The following is a 24,736-nucleotide window of genomic DNA, read 5'->3' on the forward strand; positions in this document are numbered from 1 at the left end:
AAGAGCTGTGATCCTTTGGAGGAGAAGAGGCATTCTGATTTTTGGAATTTTCAGCCTTTTGCGCTGGTTTTTCCTCACCTTCGTGGATTTATCTACCTTTGCTCTTTGATGTTGGTGACCTTCGGATAGGGTTTTTGTGTGGACATCCTTTTTGGTGATGTTGATGCTATTCCTTTCCGTTTGTTAGTTTTCGTTCTAACAGTCAGGCCCCTCTGCTGCAGGTCTGCTGGAGTTTGCTGGAGGTCCATTCCAGACACTGTTTGACTGAATATTACCAGCAGAGGCTGCAGAACAGCAAAGATTGCTGCCTGTTCCTTCCTCTGGAAGCTTCGTCCCAGAGGGGCACCTGCAAGATGATAGCTGGAGCTGTCCTGTATGAGGTGTCTGTCGACCCCTGCTGGGAGGTGTCTCCCAGTCAGGAGGCATGGGGGTCAGGGACCCACTTGAGGAGGCAGTCTATCCCTTAGCAGAGCTCGAGCGCTGTGCTGGGAGACCCGCTGCTCTCTTCAGAGCTGGCAGGCAGGAATGCTTAAGTCTGCTGAAGCTGCACCCACAGTTGTCCCTTCCCCCAGGTGCTCTGTTCCAGGGAGATGGGAGTTTTATCTATAAGCCCCTGATTGGGGCTGCTGCCTTTCTTTCAGAGATGCCCTGCCCAGGGAGGAGGAATATAGAGAGGCAGCCTGGCTACAGTAGCTTTGCGAAGCTGCGGTGGGCTCCACCCAGTTCAAACTTCCAGGTGGCTCTGTTTAGACTGTGAGGGGAAAACCGCCTACTCAAGCCTCAGTGATGGCGGATGCCCCTTGCCCCACCAAGCTTGAGCATCCCAGGTCAACTTTAGACTGCTGTGGTGGCAGTGAGAATTTCATGTCACTGGATCTTAGCTTGCTGGGTTCCATGGGGGTGGGATCCGCTGAGCTAGACCACTTGGCTCCCTGGCTTCAGCCCCCTTTCCAGGGGAGTGAACAGTTCTGTGTTCCAGGCGCCACTGGGGTATGAAAAAAAAACCCCTGCAGCTAGCTCGGTGTCTGCCCAAACGGCCGCCCAGTTTTGTGTGGCCCTGGTGGTGTAGGCACCTGAGGGAATCTCCTGGTCTGTGGGTTACCAAGACTATGGGAGACATGTAGTATCTGGGCCAGAATGCACCATTCCTCACAGCACAGTCTCTCATGGTTTCCCTTGGCTAGGGGAGGGAGTTTCCCCATCCCTTGTGCTTCCCGGGTGAGGCAATGCCCCACCCTGCTTCAGCTCGCCCTCCGTGGGCTACACCCACTCTCTAACCAGTCCCAATGAGATGAGTCAGGCACTTCAGTTGGAAATTCAGAAATCACCTGCCTTCTGCGCTGATCTTGCTGGCAGCTGCAGACCGGAGCTGTTCCTATTCGGTCATCTTGCCAGCCACAGCGTACCAAATTTTCTTTCTTTCATTTTTTTTCTTTTTTTTTTTTTTGAGATGGAGTTTCACTCTTGTTGCCCAGGCTGGAGTGCAATGGTGCAATCTTGGCTCACCACAACCTCCACCTCCCAGGTTCATGTGATTCTCCTGCTTCAGCCTCCCTAGTAGCTGGGATTACAGGCATGCGCTACCATGCCCAGCTAATTTTGTATTTTTAGTAGAGACAGGGTTTCTCCATGTTGGTCAGGCTGGTCTCAAACTCCCAACCTCAGGTGATCCACCTGCCTTGGCCTCCCAAAGTGCTGGGATTACAGGCATGAGCCACATGCCCAGTCCCATATTTTCTTTATCCAGTCTATCACTGATGGGCACTTGGGTTGGTTCCATGTCTTTGCTATTGTAAATAGTGCTGCAATAAACAAACATGTGCATGTGTCTTTATAGTAGAATGACTTATATTCCTTTGGGTATATACCAAGTAATGGGACTGCTGGGCCAAATGGTATTTCTGGTTCTAGACCCTTGAGGAATCACTATACTGTCTTCCACAATGGACTAATTTACATTCCTGCCAAGAATGTAAAAGGATTCCTATTTCTCCAGAGCCTCGCCAGCATCTATTGTTTTTTGACTTTTTAATAATCATCATTCTGACTGGTGTGAAATGGTATCTCATTGTGGTTTTGATTTGCATTTCTCTGATGATCAGTGATGTTGAGCTTTTTTCATGTTTGTTGGCCGCATAAATGTTTTCTTTTGAGAAGTGTCTGTTCATATCCTTTGCCTATGTTTTGATGGGGTTTTTTTAAATTATAAATTTGCTTAGGTTCCTTGTAAATTCTGGATATTAGCACTTAGGGTAGATTGCAAAAATTTTCTCCCATTCTGTAGATTGCTTGTTTACCCTGATGATCGTTTCTTTTGCTGTGCAGAAGCTCTTTAGTTTAATTAGATCCCATTTGTCAATTTTGGTTTTTATTGCATTTGCTTTTGGCATTTTCATCATGAAGTCTTTGCCCACGCCTATGTCCTGAATGGTATTGTCTAGGTTTTCTTCTAGGGTTTTTATGGTTTTGGGTTTTACATTTAAGTCTTTAATTCATCTTGAGTTAATTTTTGTGTAAGGTGTATGGAAGGGATCCAGTTTCAGTTTTCTGCATATGGCTAGCCAGTTCTCTCAGCACCATTTATTGAATAGGAGATCCTTTCCTCATTGCTTATTTTTGTCAGGTTTCTTGAAGATCAGATGGTTGTAGATGTGTGGTGTTATTTGGTTATTTCTGAGGTCTCCGTTCTGTTTCACTGGTCTATATATCTGTTTTGGTACCAGTACCATGCTGTTTTGGTTACTGTAGCTTTGTAGTATAGCTTGAAGTCAGGTAATGTGATGCCTCCAGATCTGTTCTTTTTGCTTAGCTATACAGGATCTTCTTTGATTCCATATAAAATTTAAGGTAGTTGTTTCTAATTCTGTGACGACTGTCAATGGTAGTTTGATGGGAATAGCATTGAATCTATAAATTATTTTGGGCAGTAAGAAAACTTCAGGCCAATATCCCTGATAAATATCAATGTGAAAATCCTCAATAAAATACTGGCAAACTGAATCCAGCAGCACAACAAAAAAATTTATCCACCACAATCAAGTCAGCTTCATCTCTGGGGCAAGGCTGGTTCAACATATGCAAATCAATAAACGTAATCCATCACATAAACAGAACCAAAGACAAAAACCACATGATTATCTCAATAGATGCAGAAAAGGCCTTCGATAAAATTCAACATCCTTCATGTTAAAAACTCTCAATAAACTACATATTGATGGAACATATCTCAAAATAATAAGAGCTACTTATGACGAACCCACAGCCAATATCATACTGAATGGGCAAAAGCTAGAAGCATTCCCTTTGAAAACCGGCACAGGACAAGGACGTCCTCTCTCACCACTCCTATTCAACATAGTAATTGGAAGTTCTGGCCAAGGCAATCAGGCAAGAGGAAGAAATAAAGAGTATTCAAATAGGAAGACAGGAAGTCAAATTGTCTCTGTTTGTAGACGACATGACTTTATATTTAGAAAACCCTATCATCTCACCCCTCAAAAAGTCCTTAAACTGATAAGCAACTTCAGCAAAGTCTGAGGATACAAAATCAATGTGCAAAAATCACAAGCATGCATTTACATCCACACTAGACAATCAGAGAGCCAAATAATGAATGAACTCCCACTTACAATTGCTACAAAGGGAATAAAATACCTAGGAATACAGCTAACAAGGGATATGAAGGACCTCTTCAAGGAGAACTACAAACCATTGCTCAAGGAAATAAGCAAGAACACAAATGATAAAACATTCCATCCTCGTGGATAGGAAGAATCAATATCATGAAAAGTGCTCTTTTGAAGATACATGTGACTGGGGATGAAGAGAGAGAAGATTTCTGGAGTGTCCATTCTTCACAATTCAACAAAATAATATTTTAAAAATAGAAATAAGACCATGCATCTCTGCTACTTAGAACCGTTTCAGAGTTTTCCTTTGCTCTTAGGAGAAACTCAGAAAGGTTAACATGGCTTGGAAGAAGGTAAGCTCCATGATAAATGGGGGACTTATATTTTTCAATGATGTCTCACCAATTCCATGAACAGTGCCTGGGATATAGGAGGTACTTAACAAATAATTGTTAGATAAAAGAATTATTACAAATCTTTCCACAGCACTGCCCTGCCTATCTCTCTAGCCTCGTTACATACCACCCTCCCCTTTGCTTTCCTTTCTCCAGCTGAAATAAGTATATATTGCATACATATTCCATTTCTTCAAATGGAATATGCTCCATCCTACCGCCAGATCTTTGAATATGCAGTTCTCTCTACCTGGAACGTTTTTTCCCAACTTTTTGACGTGTGTATACATCAGTTTCAGCTTTAACATTATTTCCCTCAGAAGGTCTTTTCTGACCCTCATCTTGGCCAGGTCTCTTGTACTCTTCTATAGCACCATTTTGTAACACTCCTCATGCTTGTAATTACTTACTCAATGTCTGTCTTTCCCAATAGATTCTACTTTCCATGAGAACACGTTTGGGATTTGTTTTATTCAAGGCTGATTCTCCTTGCCTAGCAATAATGCCTGGCAAAAAGCAGGCACTTGGGAAGCATCTGTTTTTATGAATGAATGAATGAATGAATGAATCAACAAGATGACAAGGTGAGCCAAAGAAACAGGTGGTCCTATTTATATGCAGTAGATCATTTAACAAGCACCCTTCCGTAGAAGGAAGAAAGAGAATTCCTTATATGCCCTATCATTATGATGATGGTGAAAAAGATAACAATGAATGGATCAGTCTAGATTACCTGAGAGGTGTCCACTGATGCCTCCTCCTCATTTTCTTTAGCAGCTCTGTTTTAACATAAATAAAGTTGTTTCACTCAATGGCAAGATTGATAGAATTTTGTTCAGTGATAAAGATTTTCATTTCCAACTTTTGAGACCCCATAAGTTATATCCTTTAATGTATTAAATATAACATCATTATAAAAATAAAAATGAAGCCAGGTGCAGTGGTGCCTGCCTGTAATCCCAGCTACGTGGGAGGCTGAGGCTAGAGGGTCACTTGAGCCCAGGAGTTCGATGTCAGCCTGGGTAACACAGTGAGATCTCATCTTTAAACAATAAAAAAAAAATTTAAAAATGAGTTTATAAAATTAGACAGTAATGATGAACATTAATCTAATAGCTTCATTTCTTAATGTAGAAGTATTTTAATTTTGTTAACTCTTTAAAAATACTTTTATCATTTTTTATTATAAATGTTAAACATGCTCATGATATTTCAACAAAATCTAAGTAAGCAAGGTTGAACATAGCTCCCTTCACTCGGTGTGACTCTCCTCACTCCCAGAACACAGCACTATAATGTACAGTCTTTCTGAATGATTGTGACAATTTATTCTTCCACCCATAGTTGTATTTGAGTGCTCATTTCCCCACATTCTTAACAATGCTGGACTTTATCAATCTTTCAGTTTTTGCCAATCTAAAATTGTAGAAAAAATAAATGCATTTCAGTTTGTATTTCTATGAGCATGAATGATGTAGGCTAACTTTTATACATTTAATGGGCAACATAGTGAGACCCTGTCTTCCAAAAAAAAAAAAAAGGAAAAAAAAATTTGAGTGAAAAATACATTACAAAAGAATATATACAGCATACTTTTATTACATAAAAGTTTTTTTAGAAAAGACAAATCCAAATAATATGTTGTTTGGGAATTCATACATATGTGGGAATGCAATTAAAAACCCCAGGAGGCTGGGTGCGGCAGCTCACACCTGTAAACTGGGCACTTTGGGAGGCTGATGCGGGTAGATCACCTGAGGTCAGGAGTTCGAGACCAGCCTGGCCAACATGGTGAAACCCTGTCTCTACTAAAAATACAAAAATTAGCTGGATGTGGTGGTGGGCACCTGTAATTCCAGCTACTTGGGGGGCTGAGGCAGGAGAATTGCTTGAACCTGGGAGGCGGAGGTTGCAGTGAGCCGAGATCGCACCACTGCACTCCAGCCTGGGCAACAAGAGTGAAATTCCATCTTAAAACAATACAAAACTAAACCAAACCAAACCAAGCCAAACCAAACCAAATCAAACCCAAGGAAGTGATTAACACAAAATTTAGTAAACTGGTTACCTCTGAAGGTAAGATATACTATGCTAACACCAATCAAAAGAGAGTAAGAGTAGATATACTAATTTCAGACAGAACAGAGTTCACAGCAAGGAAAATTTGGGGGGATAAAGAGGGATATTACATAATGATAAAGGGATCAATACTCCAAGCAGACATAACAATGTTTTTTTTTTTTGAGACGGAGTTTTGCTCTTGTCGCCCAGCCTAGAGTGCAATGGTGTGATCTCGGCTCACTGAAACCTCCACCTCCCGGGTTCAAGTGATTCTCCTGCCTCAACCTCCCAAGTAGCTGGAACAACAGGCACATGCCAGCACGCCTGGCTAATTTTTTTGTATTTTTAGTAGAGACAGGGTTTCAGCATGTTGGCCAGGCTGGTCTCAAACTCCTGACCTCAGATGATCTGCCTGCCTTCGGCCTCCCAAAGTGCTGGGATTACAGCCATGAGCCATTGTGCTCAGCTCAACATAACAATCTTTAATGTGTGTATGAGTCTAACAGAACATCAAACTATATAAGGCAAAAACTGATTTGTTGAGCTTTTTAGTCATTGTTAGGATGGAGTAGTGACTTCTAAGCTCCTTACATGCCAGATGGGAAACTGGAAGTCCTTGACTTTTAATTTTGTTCACACTGCGTTGTGTGTGTGTGTGTGTCTATAATAAAGCTTTTTTTTTTTTCTTGTGTTGCTTTCTGAGTAGAATCAAAGCTTAAAATGTGTAAGTAATCAAATCCATCAATCTTTTCCTTATAGCTCTTCAGTTTGTCACACTCTCACAATTACAAAAATATTGTTTTATATTTTCTTCTATTTTTATGTTTAATTTTTATTCATCTGCAATTTATTTTTGTTAATGTTATGAGGTTAAAATCTAACTTAAAATTTTTTCCAGTTAGATCATCTGATTTTCCTAACACAAATATAATTATAAATATAAATGTAAATCATGGAACTATAACTACCAGTACAACCTCTATGGAAGGCAATTTGGCAATACCTATGAAAACTACAGGCAGGGCACGGTCGCTCATGCCTGTAATCCCAGCACTTTGGGAGGCCGAGGCGGGCGGATCACAAGGTCAGGAGGTCGAGATCATCCTGACTAACACGGTGAAACGCCATCTCTACTAAAAATACAAAAACAAAATTAGCCGGGCATGGTGGCGGGCGCTGTAGTCCCAGCTACTCGGGAGGCTAAGGCGGGAGAATGGCATGAACCCAGGAGGCAGAGCTTGCAGTGAGCCAAGATCATGCCACTGCACTCCAGCCTGGGCAACAGAGTGAAACTCCGTCTCAAAAAAAAAAAAACAAACAAAAAAAACTACAAATGCACAAACCGTCTGATCAACAACTATCCTTTTATGACTCTATACTATAAATATACTTGTATATATGCACAATGACACATATTCAAGGTTATTAGTAAACTAACTAGTTGTAAAACAAGATTAGAAACAACTTTAAATCCCTCAATAGAGAATTTACTCAGTGAATCATGGTACAGTCATATAGCAGAAATTATGTAGCTGCTTTAAAGAAATTAAGAATTATCACATTGTTAAGAGAAAAAAGCAAGGTGTAGAATAATGTGTAAAGGTGGCGCCATTTGTGTCAGGAAAGGAAAAGTCAAAGAATATATATAAAATGTATATACATAAATTGTTTCTGAAAGGATACACAAAAAACTGGAAACACATTACTTTTTTTTTTTTTTTTTTTTGAGATAGAGTCTTGCTCTGCTGCCCAGGCTGGAGTGCAGTGGCGTGATCTCAGCTCACTGCAACCTCTACCTCCCAGGTTCAAGCGATTCTCTTGCCTCAGCCTCTTGAGTAGCTGGGACTACAGGCATGTGCCACTACACCTGGCTAAATTTTTGTATTTTTACTAGAGACAGGGTTTCACCATGTTGGCCAGGCTGGTCTCGAACTCCTGACCTCAGGTGATCCACCCGCCTCAGCCTCCCAAAGTGCTGGGATTACAGGCATGAGCCACCACACCTGACCAGAACACATTACTTTCAAGAATGGAAAGTAGGCAGCTAGAGGACACGGGGGGAAGGAGATTCTTTACTATTATTACATAGAAATGTGTATTAATATATACTCCTTTGTACCATGTGCCTCTTCTACATAAGTAAGTAAAAGGATCAACTTAGATAGGAAAGAAAACAACGTTTAAAAGAAAACAGAACAAAATCATGGGGGTTTACAAAAGAAAAAAAAAGCGTTTTTTTTTGTTTGTTTTGAGACAGAATCTCGCTCTGTTGCCCAGGCTGGAGTGCAGTGGCACAATCACAGCTCACTGCAGTTTTGACCTCCTGGGCTCAAGTGATCCTCTTACCTCAGCCTCCCAAGTAACTGGGACTACAGGCATGTGCTATTACACTCGGCTAATTTTTCTGTATTTTTTGTAGGACAGGGTTTCACCATGTTGCTCAGGCTGGCCTCAAATTCCTGGGCTCAACTGATTTGCCCACCTCGGCAAAAGTGTTATGATTACAGGCGTGAGTCACTGTGCCTGGCTAGAAAAAAAGGCTTTAAATATAAAGAACATGGGTAGTGGGTACACAGATATTTGTTATGCTATTATTCGTATTTTTCAGTTAAACAAGTACTTGACTATTCATAAGTCACTAATAGAGTAGGTGGAGAGATTATAGGGATTTTAAATTTTCTTCTTTTCAATATTTTCTAATCTGCCTATGATGAACAAGTATTAGTTCTGAGATGAGAAAATGAGATATTTTTAATATCAAAATTTTAAAATAGAAATGAGTTGAAACTCAGACAAATCACTATGTTGGAATAATGAATGTTGAATGCTTTCTGCAGATCATATAATATGTTTATTATCACGATAAAAATAGAAAGAACTATAGACTAAAAGATTTAAAAACAGTGTTGGTAAGAATGGAAGAAGAATCTCCTCCTTACCACCACCTCCTAATTCATGTGAGCAGCCCACATAAACAGCTCTGATCAAGCAGATGGTCCCAGAAAATTCCTGGACAACTATTCAAGTCTAGGGTAATTTGTGTTATTACAAAGGAGTGAAGTGAAATTATGAAGGTACGCTAGTTCCCATTAACATTTGTCAGGTCAACAGAGTGCTTTTATAGAAGGGTGTGCAGGGTAGAGAATGCCATCAGTCACACACAGGACATGTTAAGAGTGGAACATTTACAAAAGTTTGGGAATTATTTTTGTCATAAAGCTTGTATTCACCTTCACAGGTGAAAAGATAAAATTTCTCAGAACAATACTAGAGCAAATAAGGCAAACCAATTTTCTATGGTGATATGTTATCTATTTAGGCAACTGATATTCATTAATCAGGTTACGTTAAGGTCTTTATCTGTCAAGTAATGCATAAGAATACCTTTGTTTGTGAAGAATCTGTAGATGCTCAAAGTATAATTGGCCCAGAGAATTTATGCTAATCACAACCTCTTCTTCAGACACCAAGTCTACCTTGAATGGGTTTGCTGTGATATGGCACTTCAGGTCTCCTTTTCCATCTGCCAATATCAGACTGCCTGTATCCCCTGAGCATGAAATCAGCCTAGAAAACAAAACAGGAAGAGAAAAACAAGCTGCTACAGGTTTACATGGCCCTATGTGATTTGTACTTCCAAGTAATTAATTAGTAAATCAATATTCATGTGACATAGCCATAGATAAGGCAACAGAGAAAAGTTAATGAGAGCATTGGCTTTGGTGCCAAAGAGCTTAAATTGAGCATAACTCTACCATATACGTTATAACTTCGGATAACAAAGTTATCCACCTTTTCTGGGTCTTGGTTTCCTTATCTGTAAAGTGAAAATAACAAAAGCAACAACAAAGTTTTTGGAGAGAATTAAATGAGATCACATGTGTAAAGCTCTTGACACAGTGCCGGACCCATTTAAAAAAAAACACACACAATAAATGTTAGCTATCATCATCGTCATCATCATCACCTTGGTCTGGAAGGTCTAGTAACTTTCTAGATTTTGGTGTGTAAAATCTAAATATTGTTTTTCTTTCTCATTCCAACCACATACTCAGAAACTGAGGAAATAACACAGATTGGGTCCACAGTGAGATGGAACCAGGTCAAATTTTTATTTACCTATTTATTGCCTGATTCCCACCAGCCTCCAATTTCACAGGTACACTGTTAGGATGTTTTAGATCCACAAGAATTATGTAAGCTCAGACACAGCACTTAAAATCCCTCAAAGCTAGATTTTCCCTTTCTCCAGTGCACAGTGTCCCCAGTAAATGTTCACAGGATTCTTTAAGGAAGGTAAAAAGAGACAGTTTATGTTCTTATGATGTCTTTTCAGTCCTTCTCCATGGATTCTATGCCTTCTCTTCAAGATGCTTAGGATCTGGAAATTAACTCTGGAGACAGCTGAGAGGCTGTCTCTCACTGCCCACTGAACCCAGACAGAGTTCTTTTGATTATTCCATTAAGTAGGACTGTAGTTCATATATGTCAGTCTAATGCACCCCACCATAAATTGCTTACTGCCCCAAGCATTAAACCATTTTGAGTACTACATGGGCCCTACCACACATAATGGAATTATGTTCACCTTGTCTCTGACAACTAAATGTTTCTACTCTGCCTCTGCTACCTGGAGTCTCATTATCTCCACTGAAATCAGGGAGACCATTTTAATGGCATCATTTCCCACCATTATCTCCAGCCCACAAAAGGAAGATGTTCACTACAATGCTTTCCAAGTGCTCCCTCATCAGTTTCTCAGTGAAGGGGGTATGTTCTGGATTCTCGTGGGGGACAGAATCCAGAGGGCCTAGATGAGCTGGTTGCATGAAACAAATCCACTTCAACATCTTTATCTCTCTAAGTCTATGGATCATTTCCTCTATACCATGCCAAGGAATTCCTGATATCTCAGCTTCATTCAGAAGAATCCATAGCTGAGTTCAGGTTATAATTAACCAACTAAGCCATCAATTAGACCCATTCTCAGTTGCCCAAGCTAGCATATCAAATCTACATTATCTGGTATGTGTACCCGAGTCAATAAATTTAGCCTGATCTACAATTAAGTTCCTTCTTTCTGGTCTAGGAATTCCTCAGAAACCATTTCCATTTATATTTCCCAGGTTTTTTTTGCCATTATATAGTCTTATAATTTTTCAGGCACGCAAGCCTTCTCCCCCTGGGTTTGACTGTAATTGGCTCTCTGGGCACGTTGGGATCTGACTCTCTGATGATGGGTCTGGAGGCGGTGAAGGGTGGTAGGGGTCGGGCACAAAGAGAATTGGAATCCCCGTGCATGTATATTTTAGGTGAGGTCAATACAGGGTATCCAAGCAAGGCAGGATCAGCTTCACCTGCCTTTATAGGAGGGGCTGCTTCTGCTGAAATGGGAGGGCCAGTGAAATTTTGAGGTTTGACTATTTAGAATTACCCAACTCTTCCCAAATATTGTTATTCAATTTTTTAAAAAATTGTTTATTTTTTTAGAGACAGGGTCTTGCTCCATCACCCAGGCTGGAGTGCAGTGGTGCGATCATAGTTCACTGCAGCCTTAAATCACTCGGCTCAAGTGATCCTTTCACCACAGCCTCCTGAGTAGCTAGGACAACAGGTGTGTGCTAGTGTGCTACCATGCCCGGTTAGTTTTTTAATTTTTTATAGAGATGCAGTCTCACTTTGTTGTCCAGTCTGGTCTACAATCCTTGACCTCAAGCAATCCTCCTGCCTTGGCCTCCCAAAGTATTGGGATTATAGGTGTGAACCACTGCACTCAGCCTGCTATTCAATTTTGAGGAGTCCTACGTTTTCCCAGTTAATGCCTGAAATTAACTTATGGACTAATTCAGTGACCTGCAATATCAAACTCTGCATCTGATTTTCAGCTATATGTACCTGCAGCTACAGAAGATATGAGGACTTTTAGGATTGTCACAGAAAATTAACAATCTTCTGATAATACCTTGAGCTAAGAATTTAAAGCCCTGAGACTATTGTTTTCTTTCTTTAAACTCTTCAGTGAAGTTGAAGCAGCCAAGCCATCTCAGAGCTCTGAATTCTGCATGATAATCATAACGCAGTATGGCCCTACCTCTTGGTCTGCTTTCAATGGGCCACTTTATTTTAGTTGACCACCAGTGGTCATTTAAGTAACATTGCCACAGAATTTTGTGGTCTATTATTAGTTGTATTAGTTTGGCAGGGCTGCCATAAGAAAATATCAGAAACTGGGTAGCTTGAACAACAGAAATTTATTTTCTCATAATTCTGGAGGCTAGAAGTCAAAGATCAAGGTGTCAGAAAGTTGAGTTTCTTGTGAGGCCTATTTCCTGGGCTTGCAGATGGCTGCCTTAACACTGTGTCTTCACGTGGTTGTCCCTCTGTGCCTGCATCTGTGTCCTAATCTCCTCTTCTTACAAGGGCACCCAGGTATAATGGATTACAGCCTACCCTAATCATCCCATTTTAACTTATTTACTGCTTTAAAGATCCTATCTCAAAATATAGTCACATTCTGAGGTACTAGAGGTTAGGGCTCAACACCTGAATTTTGGGATAACACAATTCAGCCTGTAACAATAGTATCCCAACCTCTATTGGTAAATATGTCCTCACTGCCTCCAAATCCAGCTAGGTCAGCCAGCCAATCTCATATTCCCATCCTTGAGAGCTGCTGCTTATATTCACTTATAATACCAACTACTTTATCAACCAAGACTCAACTGTAGAAAACAAAAACAACTCTGGCTATTTTAAGCAGAAAATAAATGACTTCATATGAATAATTTGTTGCTTACATCACGGGAAGGGTTGAGGTAGTAGGTTCCAGGCTGCACGTCCAGGAATGACCCCTAGAACAATACTGTGTAACTGTATGGCCAACTGACCTTCTATCTTAGCTAGAATCAGGAATTCGAGTTATCAGAAGTCACTATGACAACTGCTGGGCTCTAGGATCATGCCACCTTAGCTATAATTCAGAGATGAGTAAATCATGGCCTTAACTAATGGCCTTAGAGCCATTCTACAGGTGCCAAATCCATATAAGCAAAATGGGGAACTCAGTTCTGAAATCAAGGTTTTTTTAAGTGCATCTGATTGGTGGAAACTGAATTACATCAGAACCTGTAGCTACAAGGGAGTCTGGGAAATGAAGAAATGTAGTTTTTAGCTTTCCAGTTACTACAGTAGCCAAAGGCCCTCTAGAAATAAGTCAGTACAGAAGCAGAATTAATACCATATTTACCATACCAAGTTAATTATCACCTAGACCCTAAAACATGGCAAAGACAGCACGGAAAGAGAAAATTACAGATTAACTTACTTATGAACGCAAGTGTAAAAATTGTGAAGGCTGTACTATCCTTCAGGATAGTAGAAAATAACATATTGTGGCCAGGAGGTTATACGCATGCATTGATCCAATTGCCAAACTGCAAAAGCCTTGAGAAACAGTCTCTTTTAAGTTCTTATTTAGGACAGGCATGGTGGTTCATGCCAATAACCCCAACACTTTGGGAGGAAGAGGAGGGAGAATCATTTGAGGCCAGGAGTTTAATACCAGCTGGGGCAACACAGCAAGACTCTGTCTCTATTAAAAGAGCAAAATTAAATTTAAAAAATTATGTTTACTAAGCTATTGGCATATAGCGTGGCTCAGTGAATAGATATATTTTAAACTTTTGATGATTCTAACATAACTGAATTAATTTCTCATTATAATGTGTTGACCTTTTATAAGATTTTCATGGAAAAAATCATCTACATAAAACTACAGTAATGATATAGTAAAAATGAAAGCATCTGGCATAATCTGATATTCCTTTAGTGAAATAATATGAAAATATAATGGAAACCAACTGGTAAAACTGAGTTGAAATATTACTGGAAAGTGTTATGAGAACAGATGAAAGTTTTGCAGGTACTTGAAAATGCTTTAGTCCCCAAAGATTGTTTTTCACCTAGACACTGATTATTAATTTACCTTGACACTAAGTAAAATTACATGTTAGACTTCTGAGAATAACCTTAATTAAGTCCGTCCAACGGTATAAATTAGTGTAAGCATGGGAGTTTGGCTAGCGTATTAGATCTCTGGAGCCCTGCTGCTAATCTGAGTGAGTAATAAGTAGCTTTCCTTCTACTTGCTCCCATAGTCTGGCTAATAAAACCACTTTCTTTGTGAGAAGGAGAGCAGGGATCAAAGTTCTGCTTCTCCCTGTTAAGTAAGTCCTGATGAATCAAATGGTGGAAGAAGAAAAAACAGAATGGATAATAAGGAAAATGGATAGACTTATCCCCAAATAACTGAATACATTAAAAGTAATGGCAAAAACCACAATTACTTTTGCACCAACCTAAATGACTATAGTTTTGAGCAGCCAAAATAAGAAGTGCACATAACAAAATTTATTACTCAAGATATGATAAAAGAATATATCAAGCATGTCTCTAAAATACCTTGCTCCTTGGCTTACCTTACAGTGCTTGGCTTGCTTGTGAGGACATCAGGAACTTCAAACCTGGGTTTTAGAGGAGTCTCTTCATTAATTTTAAGCCTGAAAATGTTTCCTTCTATACCATAAATTTCAGCCAGGAGAGGAACCTGGAAACAGATACAAGAGATTACCTTCAACAGGTTACCCAAGTGATGGCCAATTTTGCACCAATTACAATAATTAGGAAAGTATTTGTTTCAATTATGATAGGCCAAGCAAATTGGAGAACAATGGTGATTAAAGAAAAAAAGCTCCCCGGTTTATGTATGTACTTGCTTGGCTATAGCTATAGTAGCAACAAGAAATATCTTCTATGTGTTCTGTGGCTAGGTGAACATACAATTGTCCAAACCAGTATCTTCAGAGTGAAAGGAGTCTCTATTAATAATTACACTGAAAGACAGGCATAAACTGAAACTTGCCTTGGAAGATTGGGACATGTGGCTACTGTATCTATGATAAACTACAGACACGTTAAGAATAAGAGTTTGAGTGTTAAAAGCAGAGTAACTAGATTCCAGCTGGATGAAAGATGAAGGGTGGCGGGCTACAGAAGAGAAAAGAGTACAGAATAAAATGATCATTGGAGTTCTCTAGTGGTGGATGAAAGGAGGCTTGGTGCACTAAAATCAAACTGGAATTGATTTGTTCACAGCTGGGAAAATAGACCTGGGGAACTTTTACAAGAGGCTGGGGAACATAAGTAAAATTCTGCCTACCATGGGACACGAAAACAATGTAGAACCATGAAGATAATAGAGAATTTGAAAAATAAAACACAGAACAAGAAGCTCTAGGAGAATAGAAATGACAGGACTCAGGCTACAAAATGAGCACCTAGAAAAATATTTTAAGACCATGGTTTTCAACTGGTGGGCCAAGCCGCACTAGTCAATTGCAATTTCTTCATGAAGTATGACGCCAAATTTTGGTTACTGCTGGGTGCCTGTGTTATTACTATTATGTCTGTTAAATGACAGCTAAACTTGGTAAGTTGTGTGACATAGCTTAGAATGGGTACAATGTGGTGCAAGTAAAAGATAAGAAATATGGAGAATACCAAGCCAGCACCAAAAATGTGATGTTACTGGAACTTTGCCTCTTGCAAATACAGGGAAGCAATCAGGGCAGTTAAACTGTAACATGACACTAAACAGTGAACAAATAAACAGTGCTGTGGCTGTGGATTCTTTTCTAGATATTCTAAGGCAGGGTTATGATGCAATAGTGATCATACTGTAATTACTGCTTGCATGTTTAATGTTCTTTTATGTATTTAAACTACTTTTAGTGTACAATCAAAATTTTAACATTTGGAAATATGTCCAAGTACAAACTTCAAATTGTTAGATTATGTATTCTCTCACTATTTAAATGTATATTTCCATTGCTCTCTCAAATTCCATTCAATTAACATTTATTTGGCATCTATTATTGCAATGATTGAACTTTTGGGGAGGCTGAAATTTGGAGGAGATAAAAGAGATGCAAAGCTAACGCAGAGCATTCTGTGATAAGTTTTAAAACAGAAAGGCAAGAGATTAAGGAAGGGGGTTATTAATGATGACCATAGGGTTAGAAGTTCTGGACATTTCTCTGGAGGAATAGAGATTTAAGCAGGGCCTTCAGGAATTAGTAAGACTTTGAGTAGGTAAAAATCGGCAAGAACTTCCTAAGCAGGGGGCATATAGGTGGTCTGCCTATATATGATTAACAATTTACATCTAGTTATTCACTTGGTTTGTCCCATTTTTAGTAAAACAGCTTTCTCTACAAAAAAAAAAAAAAAAACACTAATTTTTGTTTAAACCAAAGACTGAGCTGTATGTTCTGTTCTTGAGGCTGCAGCCCAGGGGAGAAAAAAGAGAGAACAACCCTGTTTTCACTATAATGACTTCATGTATAAATCAGAGTTAATCCTCATTTTAATTTTAATTTAGCAAACTAATTTTAGCAAAAATCGCTCTGAAATTTAGCAATATTTAGAGTCGTTCTTTCTTTAAATTTATGTATTTATTTATTTTGAGATGGAGTCTTGCTTTGTCACCCAGGCTGGAGTGCAGTGGTGCAATCTTGGCTTACTGCAACCTCCGCCTCCTAGGTTCAAGTGATTCTTGTGCCTCAGCCTCCTGAGTAGCTGGAATTACAGGTGCGTGCCACCACACCAGGATAATTTTTGTATTTTTAATAGAGACGGGGTTTCACCACGTTGACCGGCCTGGTCTCAAACTCCTGACCTTAAGTGATCCTCCTGCCTCAGCCTCCCAAAGTGCTGGGATTACAGGTGTGAGCCACTGTGCCTTATCTCTTATTATCACCAACATAGCTTTCTTGGTCCAGGCACTACTTTCCTTAGACCTTAGTATGCGTTTCCTCCTATGATCTGGGCTCATGTGTTTTTTTTTTCTCTTATTAACTTTTTTTTTCTTTTTAAATATCAGCAGACTCCCAGAAGTCCAATAAGTAAAGCCACTTGGGTTAAAGACACTGGGGAATGGCTCAGTGTCCCACCTTAGAGTCCCCTGCCTTCCCTGTATTGAGTCCTAAGTCACCTCTGTCGAAACCTCAGGGCTCTGTGGATGACAGTTTAAAAGCCACTTCCCTGAGGCTTAACTGCCAGTTCTTTTCCAATCCTTCCACCACTTCCTTGCTCTTTCAAAAAGCCTGGACATGACTGTTATATTCTTCTACCTAAAATAGTAAACATTTGTAGATATTCCTTTCCTATTTGCTAGGACCTGCTGGATATTTATAAATAAAATAATATACAAATAAACTATCAAATCTCTTCCTCCTGTTAGTGATGATTGGAAATGACAATGAAAAAATACATTAAGAAGTTACAGATGTTGGACTGCTTAAATTAAGAATCTAGTATTAATCCTTAGATAATATAAGTAGTTACACTCAATTGCAGCCAGATCAATTTATGTAAAATGAACATACATCTAATAATTTTAAATGGATAGTTAATATGAGATGAGAGAGCATGCGTTTTGCTCCCTTAGAAGTATTTAAGACATGCCAGCGGGTGGTACATGCATATAGCCCCAGCTACACAGTGGGGCTGAGGCAAGAGGATTGCTTGAGCCTAGTAGTTTGAGGTTACACAGTGTGCCATGACTGCACCTATGAGTAACCACTGCACTCCAGCCTGAGCAACACAGTGAGACCCCATCTCTTTAAAAAATTTAAAATGTGTTAATATCCAATTACACAGAGAAGCTGAGATAAATCCTCAGAGAAAAGATTAAATTTTGGAGGTTCATTTTAGTACTACAAGCCTCTACTCAGTTTTTCATATACCTTTACTTAGAAGCCCACCTCTCAGTCTGGGAAAAAGAGTATTAATTCTCTTTTCCTGTCTTATTTCTCCCTTACTAAATAAAAACAATTAAAACTTGGGGGTTTGTTATCCACAAATCTAGTCTTTTTAATGGCCATATAGGCTAAAATACCAGATATTTTGTAAACATCATGGTGGTAGAAATAGCTTTGTCTATGTCTTCAAGCATAGTATTGATCACAATTACATTAAAACAAAAACTTTTTATTCGCCCAGAACTGGGAATCACAATTAGTAAAGACCGTAATAGAATTAACAAACAGCCCTAGAACACATATTTGAATTTGCAGTGGGTGTTAAGTAGGAAAATTATGACTCCATCGACTCCTCCTTGGTAGGTTGATCTTGCTTTTCCTGAGGCACCAGGACTCTTCACTATTATGTAAAGAACTGTTAACCTAAAAGACACAGAACAGTGAGCGACCACCTCTACTAGCTGTGATCAAGACCTCCTGGGATCCAGGGAATGGTCTAATAGTTCATTAAATTGCTGTAGGACACTAATCGTCCCTTCCACAGTTGCAGCCAGTTGGTTTACTGCAAGCACTGATTTTCTACAAAGAATACTGGCAACCTCATGCTGGGCAGTGGCCTGTTCCCCAAGGACAACTGGCCTGTCCAGGTGTGCTTCTGATTGTCTGGCCAGTTCCCAAATTAGCTGCCCGTTCCTGGCCATTTCTGCAGACACAGTACTGGCTAACAAGTGGTAGTTGTGCCTTGTCTGCTGAGAAGGTGGCTGGTTGGGCAAAGCCTCATTTTCATTAGGCTTAGATGAAGAGGCAAGGGGTAAGTAACTTCATAGAGGTGCTCAGAGATATTCCTGCATTCTTGGAGAAGCTGCTGGAAGTGTTGTCTCTGGTGAAACCTTGCAAACAGGCTGCAAAAGAAAATAAACGTGTTGCCAAATGGTCACCTATATCATGAGAAAGCATCATAATTAGCAATATAAAGTAGATTGCTCCAGACATCCTTGCTAGCAATGCTATTTAAGCTAGACTCACAAGACGGCATACATTTTCCTTTGCCTAGATCATAAGACTAGATCTCTCTTTCTCAATCCAGACCAAATTTTCACCGAAGATAGAAAACTGATAGTAATAGGAAAAAACAACTGAGTTCTACAAAAGCAGTCAACACACTTTCCTGATCACTTCTTTTTATTTCCTGGAAACTTCTTTACTAAATATCTACTGGATTATTCTGTCATCAGGAATAAGCACAACACTATATTAGGACCCTATGTGAGAAAACTTATGCATCTGAACCTGCAACCAGCTTTTTTCCAAAGCCTAGATGTTCCGACCTTGCGACAACACACAGGTCAACATTCCAGCTTGTTTTGGAACAGATCTAGGTCCTGGAACATCATGTTTGCTATGGACTGAATGGCGTCTTCCCAAAATTTGCTATGAAAGCCCTAACCCACAATATGATGGTATTCAGAGATGAAGCCCTTGGGAGGTAATTAGGTTTAGATGAGGTCACGAGGTTGAGGAAGTCCTCAGGAATGGATTAGTGCCCTTATAAGAAAAGACCAGAGAGCTTGTGTACACACTCTCTCTCCACTATGTGAGGGCACAAGAAGACGGCAGCCATCTACAAACCAAGAAGAGAGCCCTCACCAGACAGTGAAGCTGCTAGCACCTTGATCTTGGAATTTACAGCCTTCAGAACTGCGAGAAATAAACATCTGTTGTGTAAGCTGCCCAGCCTGTGATATTTGGTTATGGCAGCCTAACCCAATGTTGAATGAAGCTTGGTTCTGCTTCCTGGTTGTTTATCAAGGAGCAGATTGGGGAAGGGAATTGAGAGGGAGAAATTCAAAAATTAACAAACCTTGACAACTCCAAAGTTACTGCTTTAAGGGTTTTAAAGGTTTAGGGGCAGGCAGGCACCAAGACTGTTGGATTTGTCAGAATCTGCCTGATCAGTGTAATTTGAGAACTGCAGCTGTGAGCTGAATATGATCCTCTTAGACTCTGGGCTGTCCCTCTCAACCTGAAATAAAAAGCTACCATTCTGAATAAGTGGATGTATGCAGCTTATTTTAAAACTTCAGATCACACTGATACCATATCTTAATGTGCAATCTCCTTGAAACACCCATCTTATCCCAGAAACCATTTTTAATAGAAGTTATTTGTTATTAAAAAAAATTTTTTTTGAGACAGAGTCTCACTGTGTTGCCCAGGCTACAGTGCAGTGGCACAATCTTGGCTCACTGCAACCTCTGACTCCCAGGTTCAAGCAATTCTCCTACCTCAGCCTCCTGAGTAGCTGGGACTACAGGCACGCACCACCACACCCAGCTAATTTTTGTATTTTTTTTTTTGAGAAGCGATTCTCCTGCCTCAGCCTCCTCAGTAGCTGGGACTACAGGCACATGCCACCATGCCTGGCTAATATTTGTATTTTTAGTAAAGATGGGTTTTACCATGTTGGTCAGGCTGGTCTTGAACTCCTGACCTCATGATCTGGCCACCTCAGCCTCCCAAAGTGCTGGGATTACAGGTGTGAGCCACCGCACTCGGCCTTATTTTTTTATTTTTAGTAGAGATGGGGTTTCACCATGTTGGTCAGTCTGGTCTCAAACCCCTGACCTCAGGAGATCCATCTGCCTGGGCCTCCCAAAGTGCTGGGATTATAGGCATGAGCCACTGCACCTGACCTAAACAGGAATTTAAAAGAGACCGTTTTTTCAAGACTTTTGCAGTTTGGCAATTTAATCAATGTATATGTATAACCTCTCAGTCACCATACATTATTTTCTACTATCCTGAAGGATTCACTTTATTAGTACAGCCTTCACAATTTTTAAATTTATGTTCATAAGTAAGTTAATCTGTAATTTTCTTTTTCCATGCTGTCTTTGTCATATTTTAGGTCAATTTTTTTTGGACAGTGTCTCACTGTGTTGCCCAGGCTGCAGTGCAGTGGCACAATCTTGGCTCACTGCAACCTCTGCCTCCCAGGGTCAAGTGATTCTCATGTCTCAGCCTTTGGAGTAGCTGGGATTACAGGCATGCATCACCCTGCCTGGCTAATTTTGGTATTTTTAGTAGAGATGGGGTTTTGCCACGCTGGCCATAGCTGGTCTCAAACTCTTGGCCTCAAGTGATCTGCCTGCTTTGGCCTCCCAAATTGCTGGGATTACAGGCGTGAGCCACCACACTTGGCCTAATAAAGGCTCTTTCACTATGCAATGAGCTGCATATAAGATGCAGGCAACATTAGTGATCACCATCACCTTTGTTGTCCCTAACAGACTGACAGAGGGCATGAAATCTTATGTACTTACTAGTCATCTCAACACCACATGGCAAGGAGGACATTAAAATGGAGTTCAGTGCAGAATTTCAGGGTGATCTCCTGAAATATATATTTGCATACATTTGTCTGAGATCAGGGCATGCAGATTCCATATGTGGTTCCGATATTTCTAATACCTGAGCATGGAGTTTGTTCCAAGAGGTCCTCAAAGTTCTCAGTCTTGGGAGATACGTTGCTGATGTCCCAGGTAATTTTTCCTTGTTTATCAGGCTCCTCAGCTTCCTTCTGAGCCAGGTACTGCCTTGTGCTGGGATCCTGTGTCTCCTCCTGGACTGTGGTTTCTTTGCCTTTGAAGGCATCCAGAGTTGTTGGGCTCTGGTCCTGGCACCTGACCTGAACAGCACTATCCCTCACTTTTTCAGGATCCGAAAAGAGAAACTGATCTACAGTAATGTAAAACGGCATATGTGGGTGTCCACCGCAAACTGCTATCACGCTGTGTTGAGAATTTTCATTTTGGCTCACCACTGACATTCAAAGTGATTTTGCCTCATTTACTTTACCTCAGCACGTCTTCATGGCCAGGTGCTCAATATACTAAGCATCCTCAAGAATGGATAGGGATTCTTGCTCTGACTATGGACAACTACAACTCTCTCAGGTTAGACACAATGGAAATAGGAAAGAAAATGAGACAATGACAAGAAAAATGTGACAGAAAGGTTCTTGACATCTGGTCAAGGCCTAAAGACTCCTGGAAGGCCTCTGATGGACTTGATGCATTTCCTGGAGCCAACTGCTTCTGCTGACCCTGAATAGAGGGGTTTGGCCGGGTGTCAGGCTATTAGACCACATGCAAACAGTGGTTGGCTCTCCAGGAAGGAAATTAGTGCTGCACCATTTTTTTCCCCATGAACAGCTACCAAACTAGGCTACAAAAGGATATATAAAAAACATATATAAATAAGAATATAAAGGGAGACCTGAATCAGCATTAGAGGACCTATGGCTTTGGGGGTACCATGAGCTGAGAACTCAAATGTATCAAAGATACTAGGCAAGGAGGAAAATTACTCCAGAAAAATGGGTGGTGTAAGAATCAGCACTAGATTTTGGAGAAAGGCTAACTGCCCCATCTGTGCAGCTAAGAGAGACGAGCTAAATGTACTGCCACAATAACTATGTTGTAGAAGTTGAGGACAGGGGATGCGGATAAAGAACACAGAACTGTTGATATGATTCTAGCTCATATTTTGAATTTGGGCAAGAAAGCTATGGAAGAAGACTCCATATGACTAAAATCTCTAAAACTCCATAATGAAGGTAGTTTTCCTCACTGTACAATTGTTCTTTCTGTCTGGGAATAAAGTTTGGACCCATTTCTAAATTAAAGACCTTACAATTATTATGGAGAACCCACCAATATCAGTACAGCGCTGCAGGGCAGGAACTATGATAGTCACATAGTTCACAGCTTTGCCATGAACATCAGCTTCCCAGAACTGGAACTTGTTAGTGAGTTGGTGCAGATATTATCCAAGCAGTTACGGGACCCAGAGCTAATGGCCTTAACTGTCTTTCAGTGATATGAATTACCAGTTAACTCAGATTGGCCTCAGAGGCCTTAGAAACTTAGGATGCCTTTAGAATGCAGGGAGGATCTGAAAGTGAGGGTCAGGTTGAGGGCATCAGGTAGTAGTGCACAGTCACACTTCCTAGCACAGCCCACAGTGCTTCCTCTATGACTGGCCCATCTAAAGTAACATGACAACTTCACGGGTGAGATAAAGCACTTAAGATATACTTCCCTAACCCTCTCACTAGGCAAAAACTATGGTAACCTCTAGTGAAGCAGCTCAGGTGAGCGAACATTTGTTACTTGGGTTTTCAACTGCATAGTCCTTTCGCCTGTCCCCTGTTCTCCCTGGCCCACCTGCATTTTGAGATTTGGACATACCCTGAATTTGTACCTTGCTCAGGCTACACATGCAACTGGGCATTGTGTAATAGTGTTAGAAAGCACATGGGTGATGGCATCTGACAGATGCAGGAGAAAATTTTGGTTACTAAATGTAAGACTTTGGGCAAGTGATTTTCTAGACTTCATTTTCCTCATCTGAAATTAGGATAATATAATGTAACTCTTAGATGTGTTAAAGACTAAACAAAAGGAAATAACATTTGTAAGACATTTAGGAAAACACCTGATACAAAGATGACATTCATTTTCTTTCTTTCTTTGTTCTTTTTTGAGGGAGGATCTTGCTGTGTCACCCAGGCTGAAGTGCAGCGGCACAATCATGGCTCACTGCAGCCTCGACCTCCCAGGCTCAAGAGATCCTCCCACCTCAGCCTCCTGAGTAGCTGGGACTACAGGCATGCATCACTGTGCCTGGATAATTTTTTGTACTTTTTGTAGAGATGGGTTTTCGCCATGTTACCTGGGCTGGTCTCGAACTCCTGGGCTCGAGCAATCTGCCCGCTTCTGCCTCCCAGAGTGCTGGGATTACAGGTGTGAGCCACTAATCACTAAAAGGCTGATATTCCTTTTCTAACGAGGTTTATTTTTGAAGCATACACAACTTTAATTGGCTTTTGTGGAAATTTACTTCATTCAGCCCCAATAAATAAAGAAACAAATTATTTTCTATGGAAAACACTTCCATCTCACCTTACTCGCTTCATTGATGATTTGGAACCTGGTGCTGTCTTCATCTGTTGTGACTGAGTCCAGTAATGCCTGATAGGTGGACTTCTTGGAAAGCCACTGTTTCTGACGCCTATAGATACAGAGTATGCAGATGCTTGATAATTATTTGTGATTGTCAGTATCCAAAAGACTGTATTATCACGTGGAAGTCATTAAAATTCACTATGATATTCAGTGAATTTCAGGGCACAAATAGTACTATAATAAAGTGCTAATCAGGAACTTTATTATTAGAATGCTAATAAGATGAGTATTAGTAAGAATACTAATACAATTGATTATTAGAACATTGCTCAAAGGATGACATCTTATCTCCTTCCTTGAGATGGTGGGGCAATTTTCATAGATGACGTTTGTGAGCTTGTTAATTTCCCTCCCTCTTTCCATAAAATGGACTTTAATAGTAACTAAATAATTTCTAGTGGATATTAAATATAATCTAGTGGTTTAACAAGGTTACCAGGCATTCACTGTAGACTTCCCTCTAGATACCTGTTCAGAATTAACATAATACGCTTTTCTTCCTATTAAACAGAGAGTGAATACGTTAGAAAGCTATACTGTATAACACAATTTTTGATGATTTCAGTTTCAAGATCAGATAGACTTTTTTTTTTTTTCCGAATGAAGACTATGGCTGGGCATGGTGGCTCACGCCTGTAATCTCAGTACTTTGGGAGGCCAAGGCGGACGGATCATCTGAGGTCAGGAGTTCAAGACCAACCTGACCAACATGGTGAAACCCCGTCTCTACTAAAAATACAAAAAATTAGCTGGGCGTGGTGGTGCATGCCTGTAATCCCAGCTACTTGGGAGGCTGAGGCAGG

General features: G+C 40.3%; 1 protein-coding gene across 10 annotated transcripts in view; it reads right to left on the reverse strand.

Moving 5' to 3' along the window:
• The window catches only part of GANC (glucosidase alpha, neutral C), an 87,336-nt gene that overhangs the window by 53,221 nt on the left and 9,379 nt on the right, over positions 1 to 24,736 (reverse strand). For 4 of the 10 annotated variants that reach the window (XM_032176029.2, XM_058427775.1, XM_058427776.1 and 1 more), the window contains exons 4-7: positions 23,871 to 23,979; positions 14,563 to 14,690; positions 9,470 to 9,652; positions 4,758 to 4,803 (exon numbers count right to left, since the gene is read on the reverse strand). In XM_032176029.2, the coding sequence (XP_032031920.1) occupies positions 4,758 to 4,803; positions 9,470 to 9,652; positions 14,563 to 14,690; positions 23,871 to 23,979 (466 nt within the window). Of the gene's footprint in view, positions 1 to 4,757; positions 4,804 to 9,469; positions 9,653 to 14,562; positions 14,691 to 18,112; positions 18,807 to 21,375; positions 21,593 to 23,870; positions 23,980 to 24,736 lie in introns of those variants that run through there. The other 6 variants (XM_058427771.1, XM_058427770.1, XM_058427772.1 and 3 more) reach the window with 3 other exon arrangements.

This window comes from Hylobates moloch, unplaced genomic scaffold (genome assembly GCF_009828535.3).
Source record: "Hylobates moloch isolate HMO894 unplaced genomic scaffold, HMol_V3 SCAFFOLD_14, whole genome shotgun sequence".
Classification (NCBI taxonomy): domain Eukaryota; kingdom Metazoa; phylum Chordata; class Mammalia; order Primates; family Hylobatidae; genus Hylobates; species Hylobates moloch.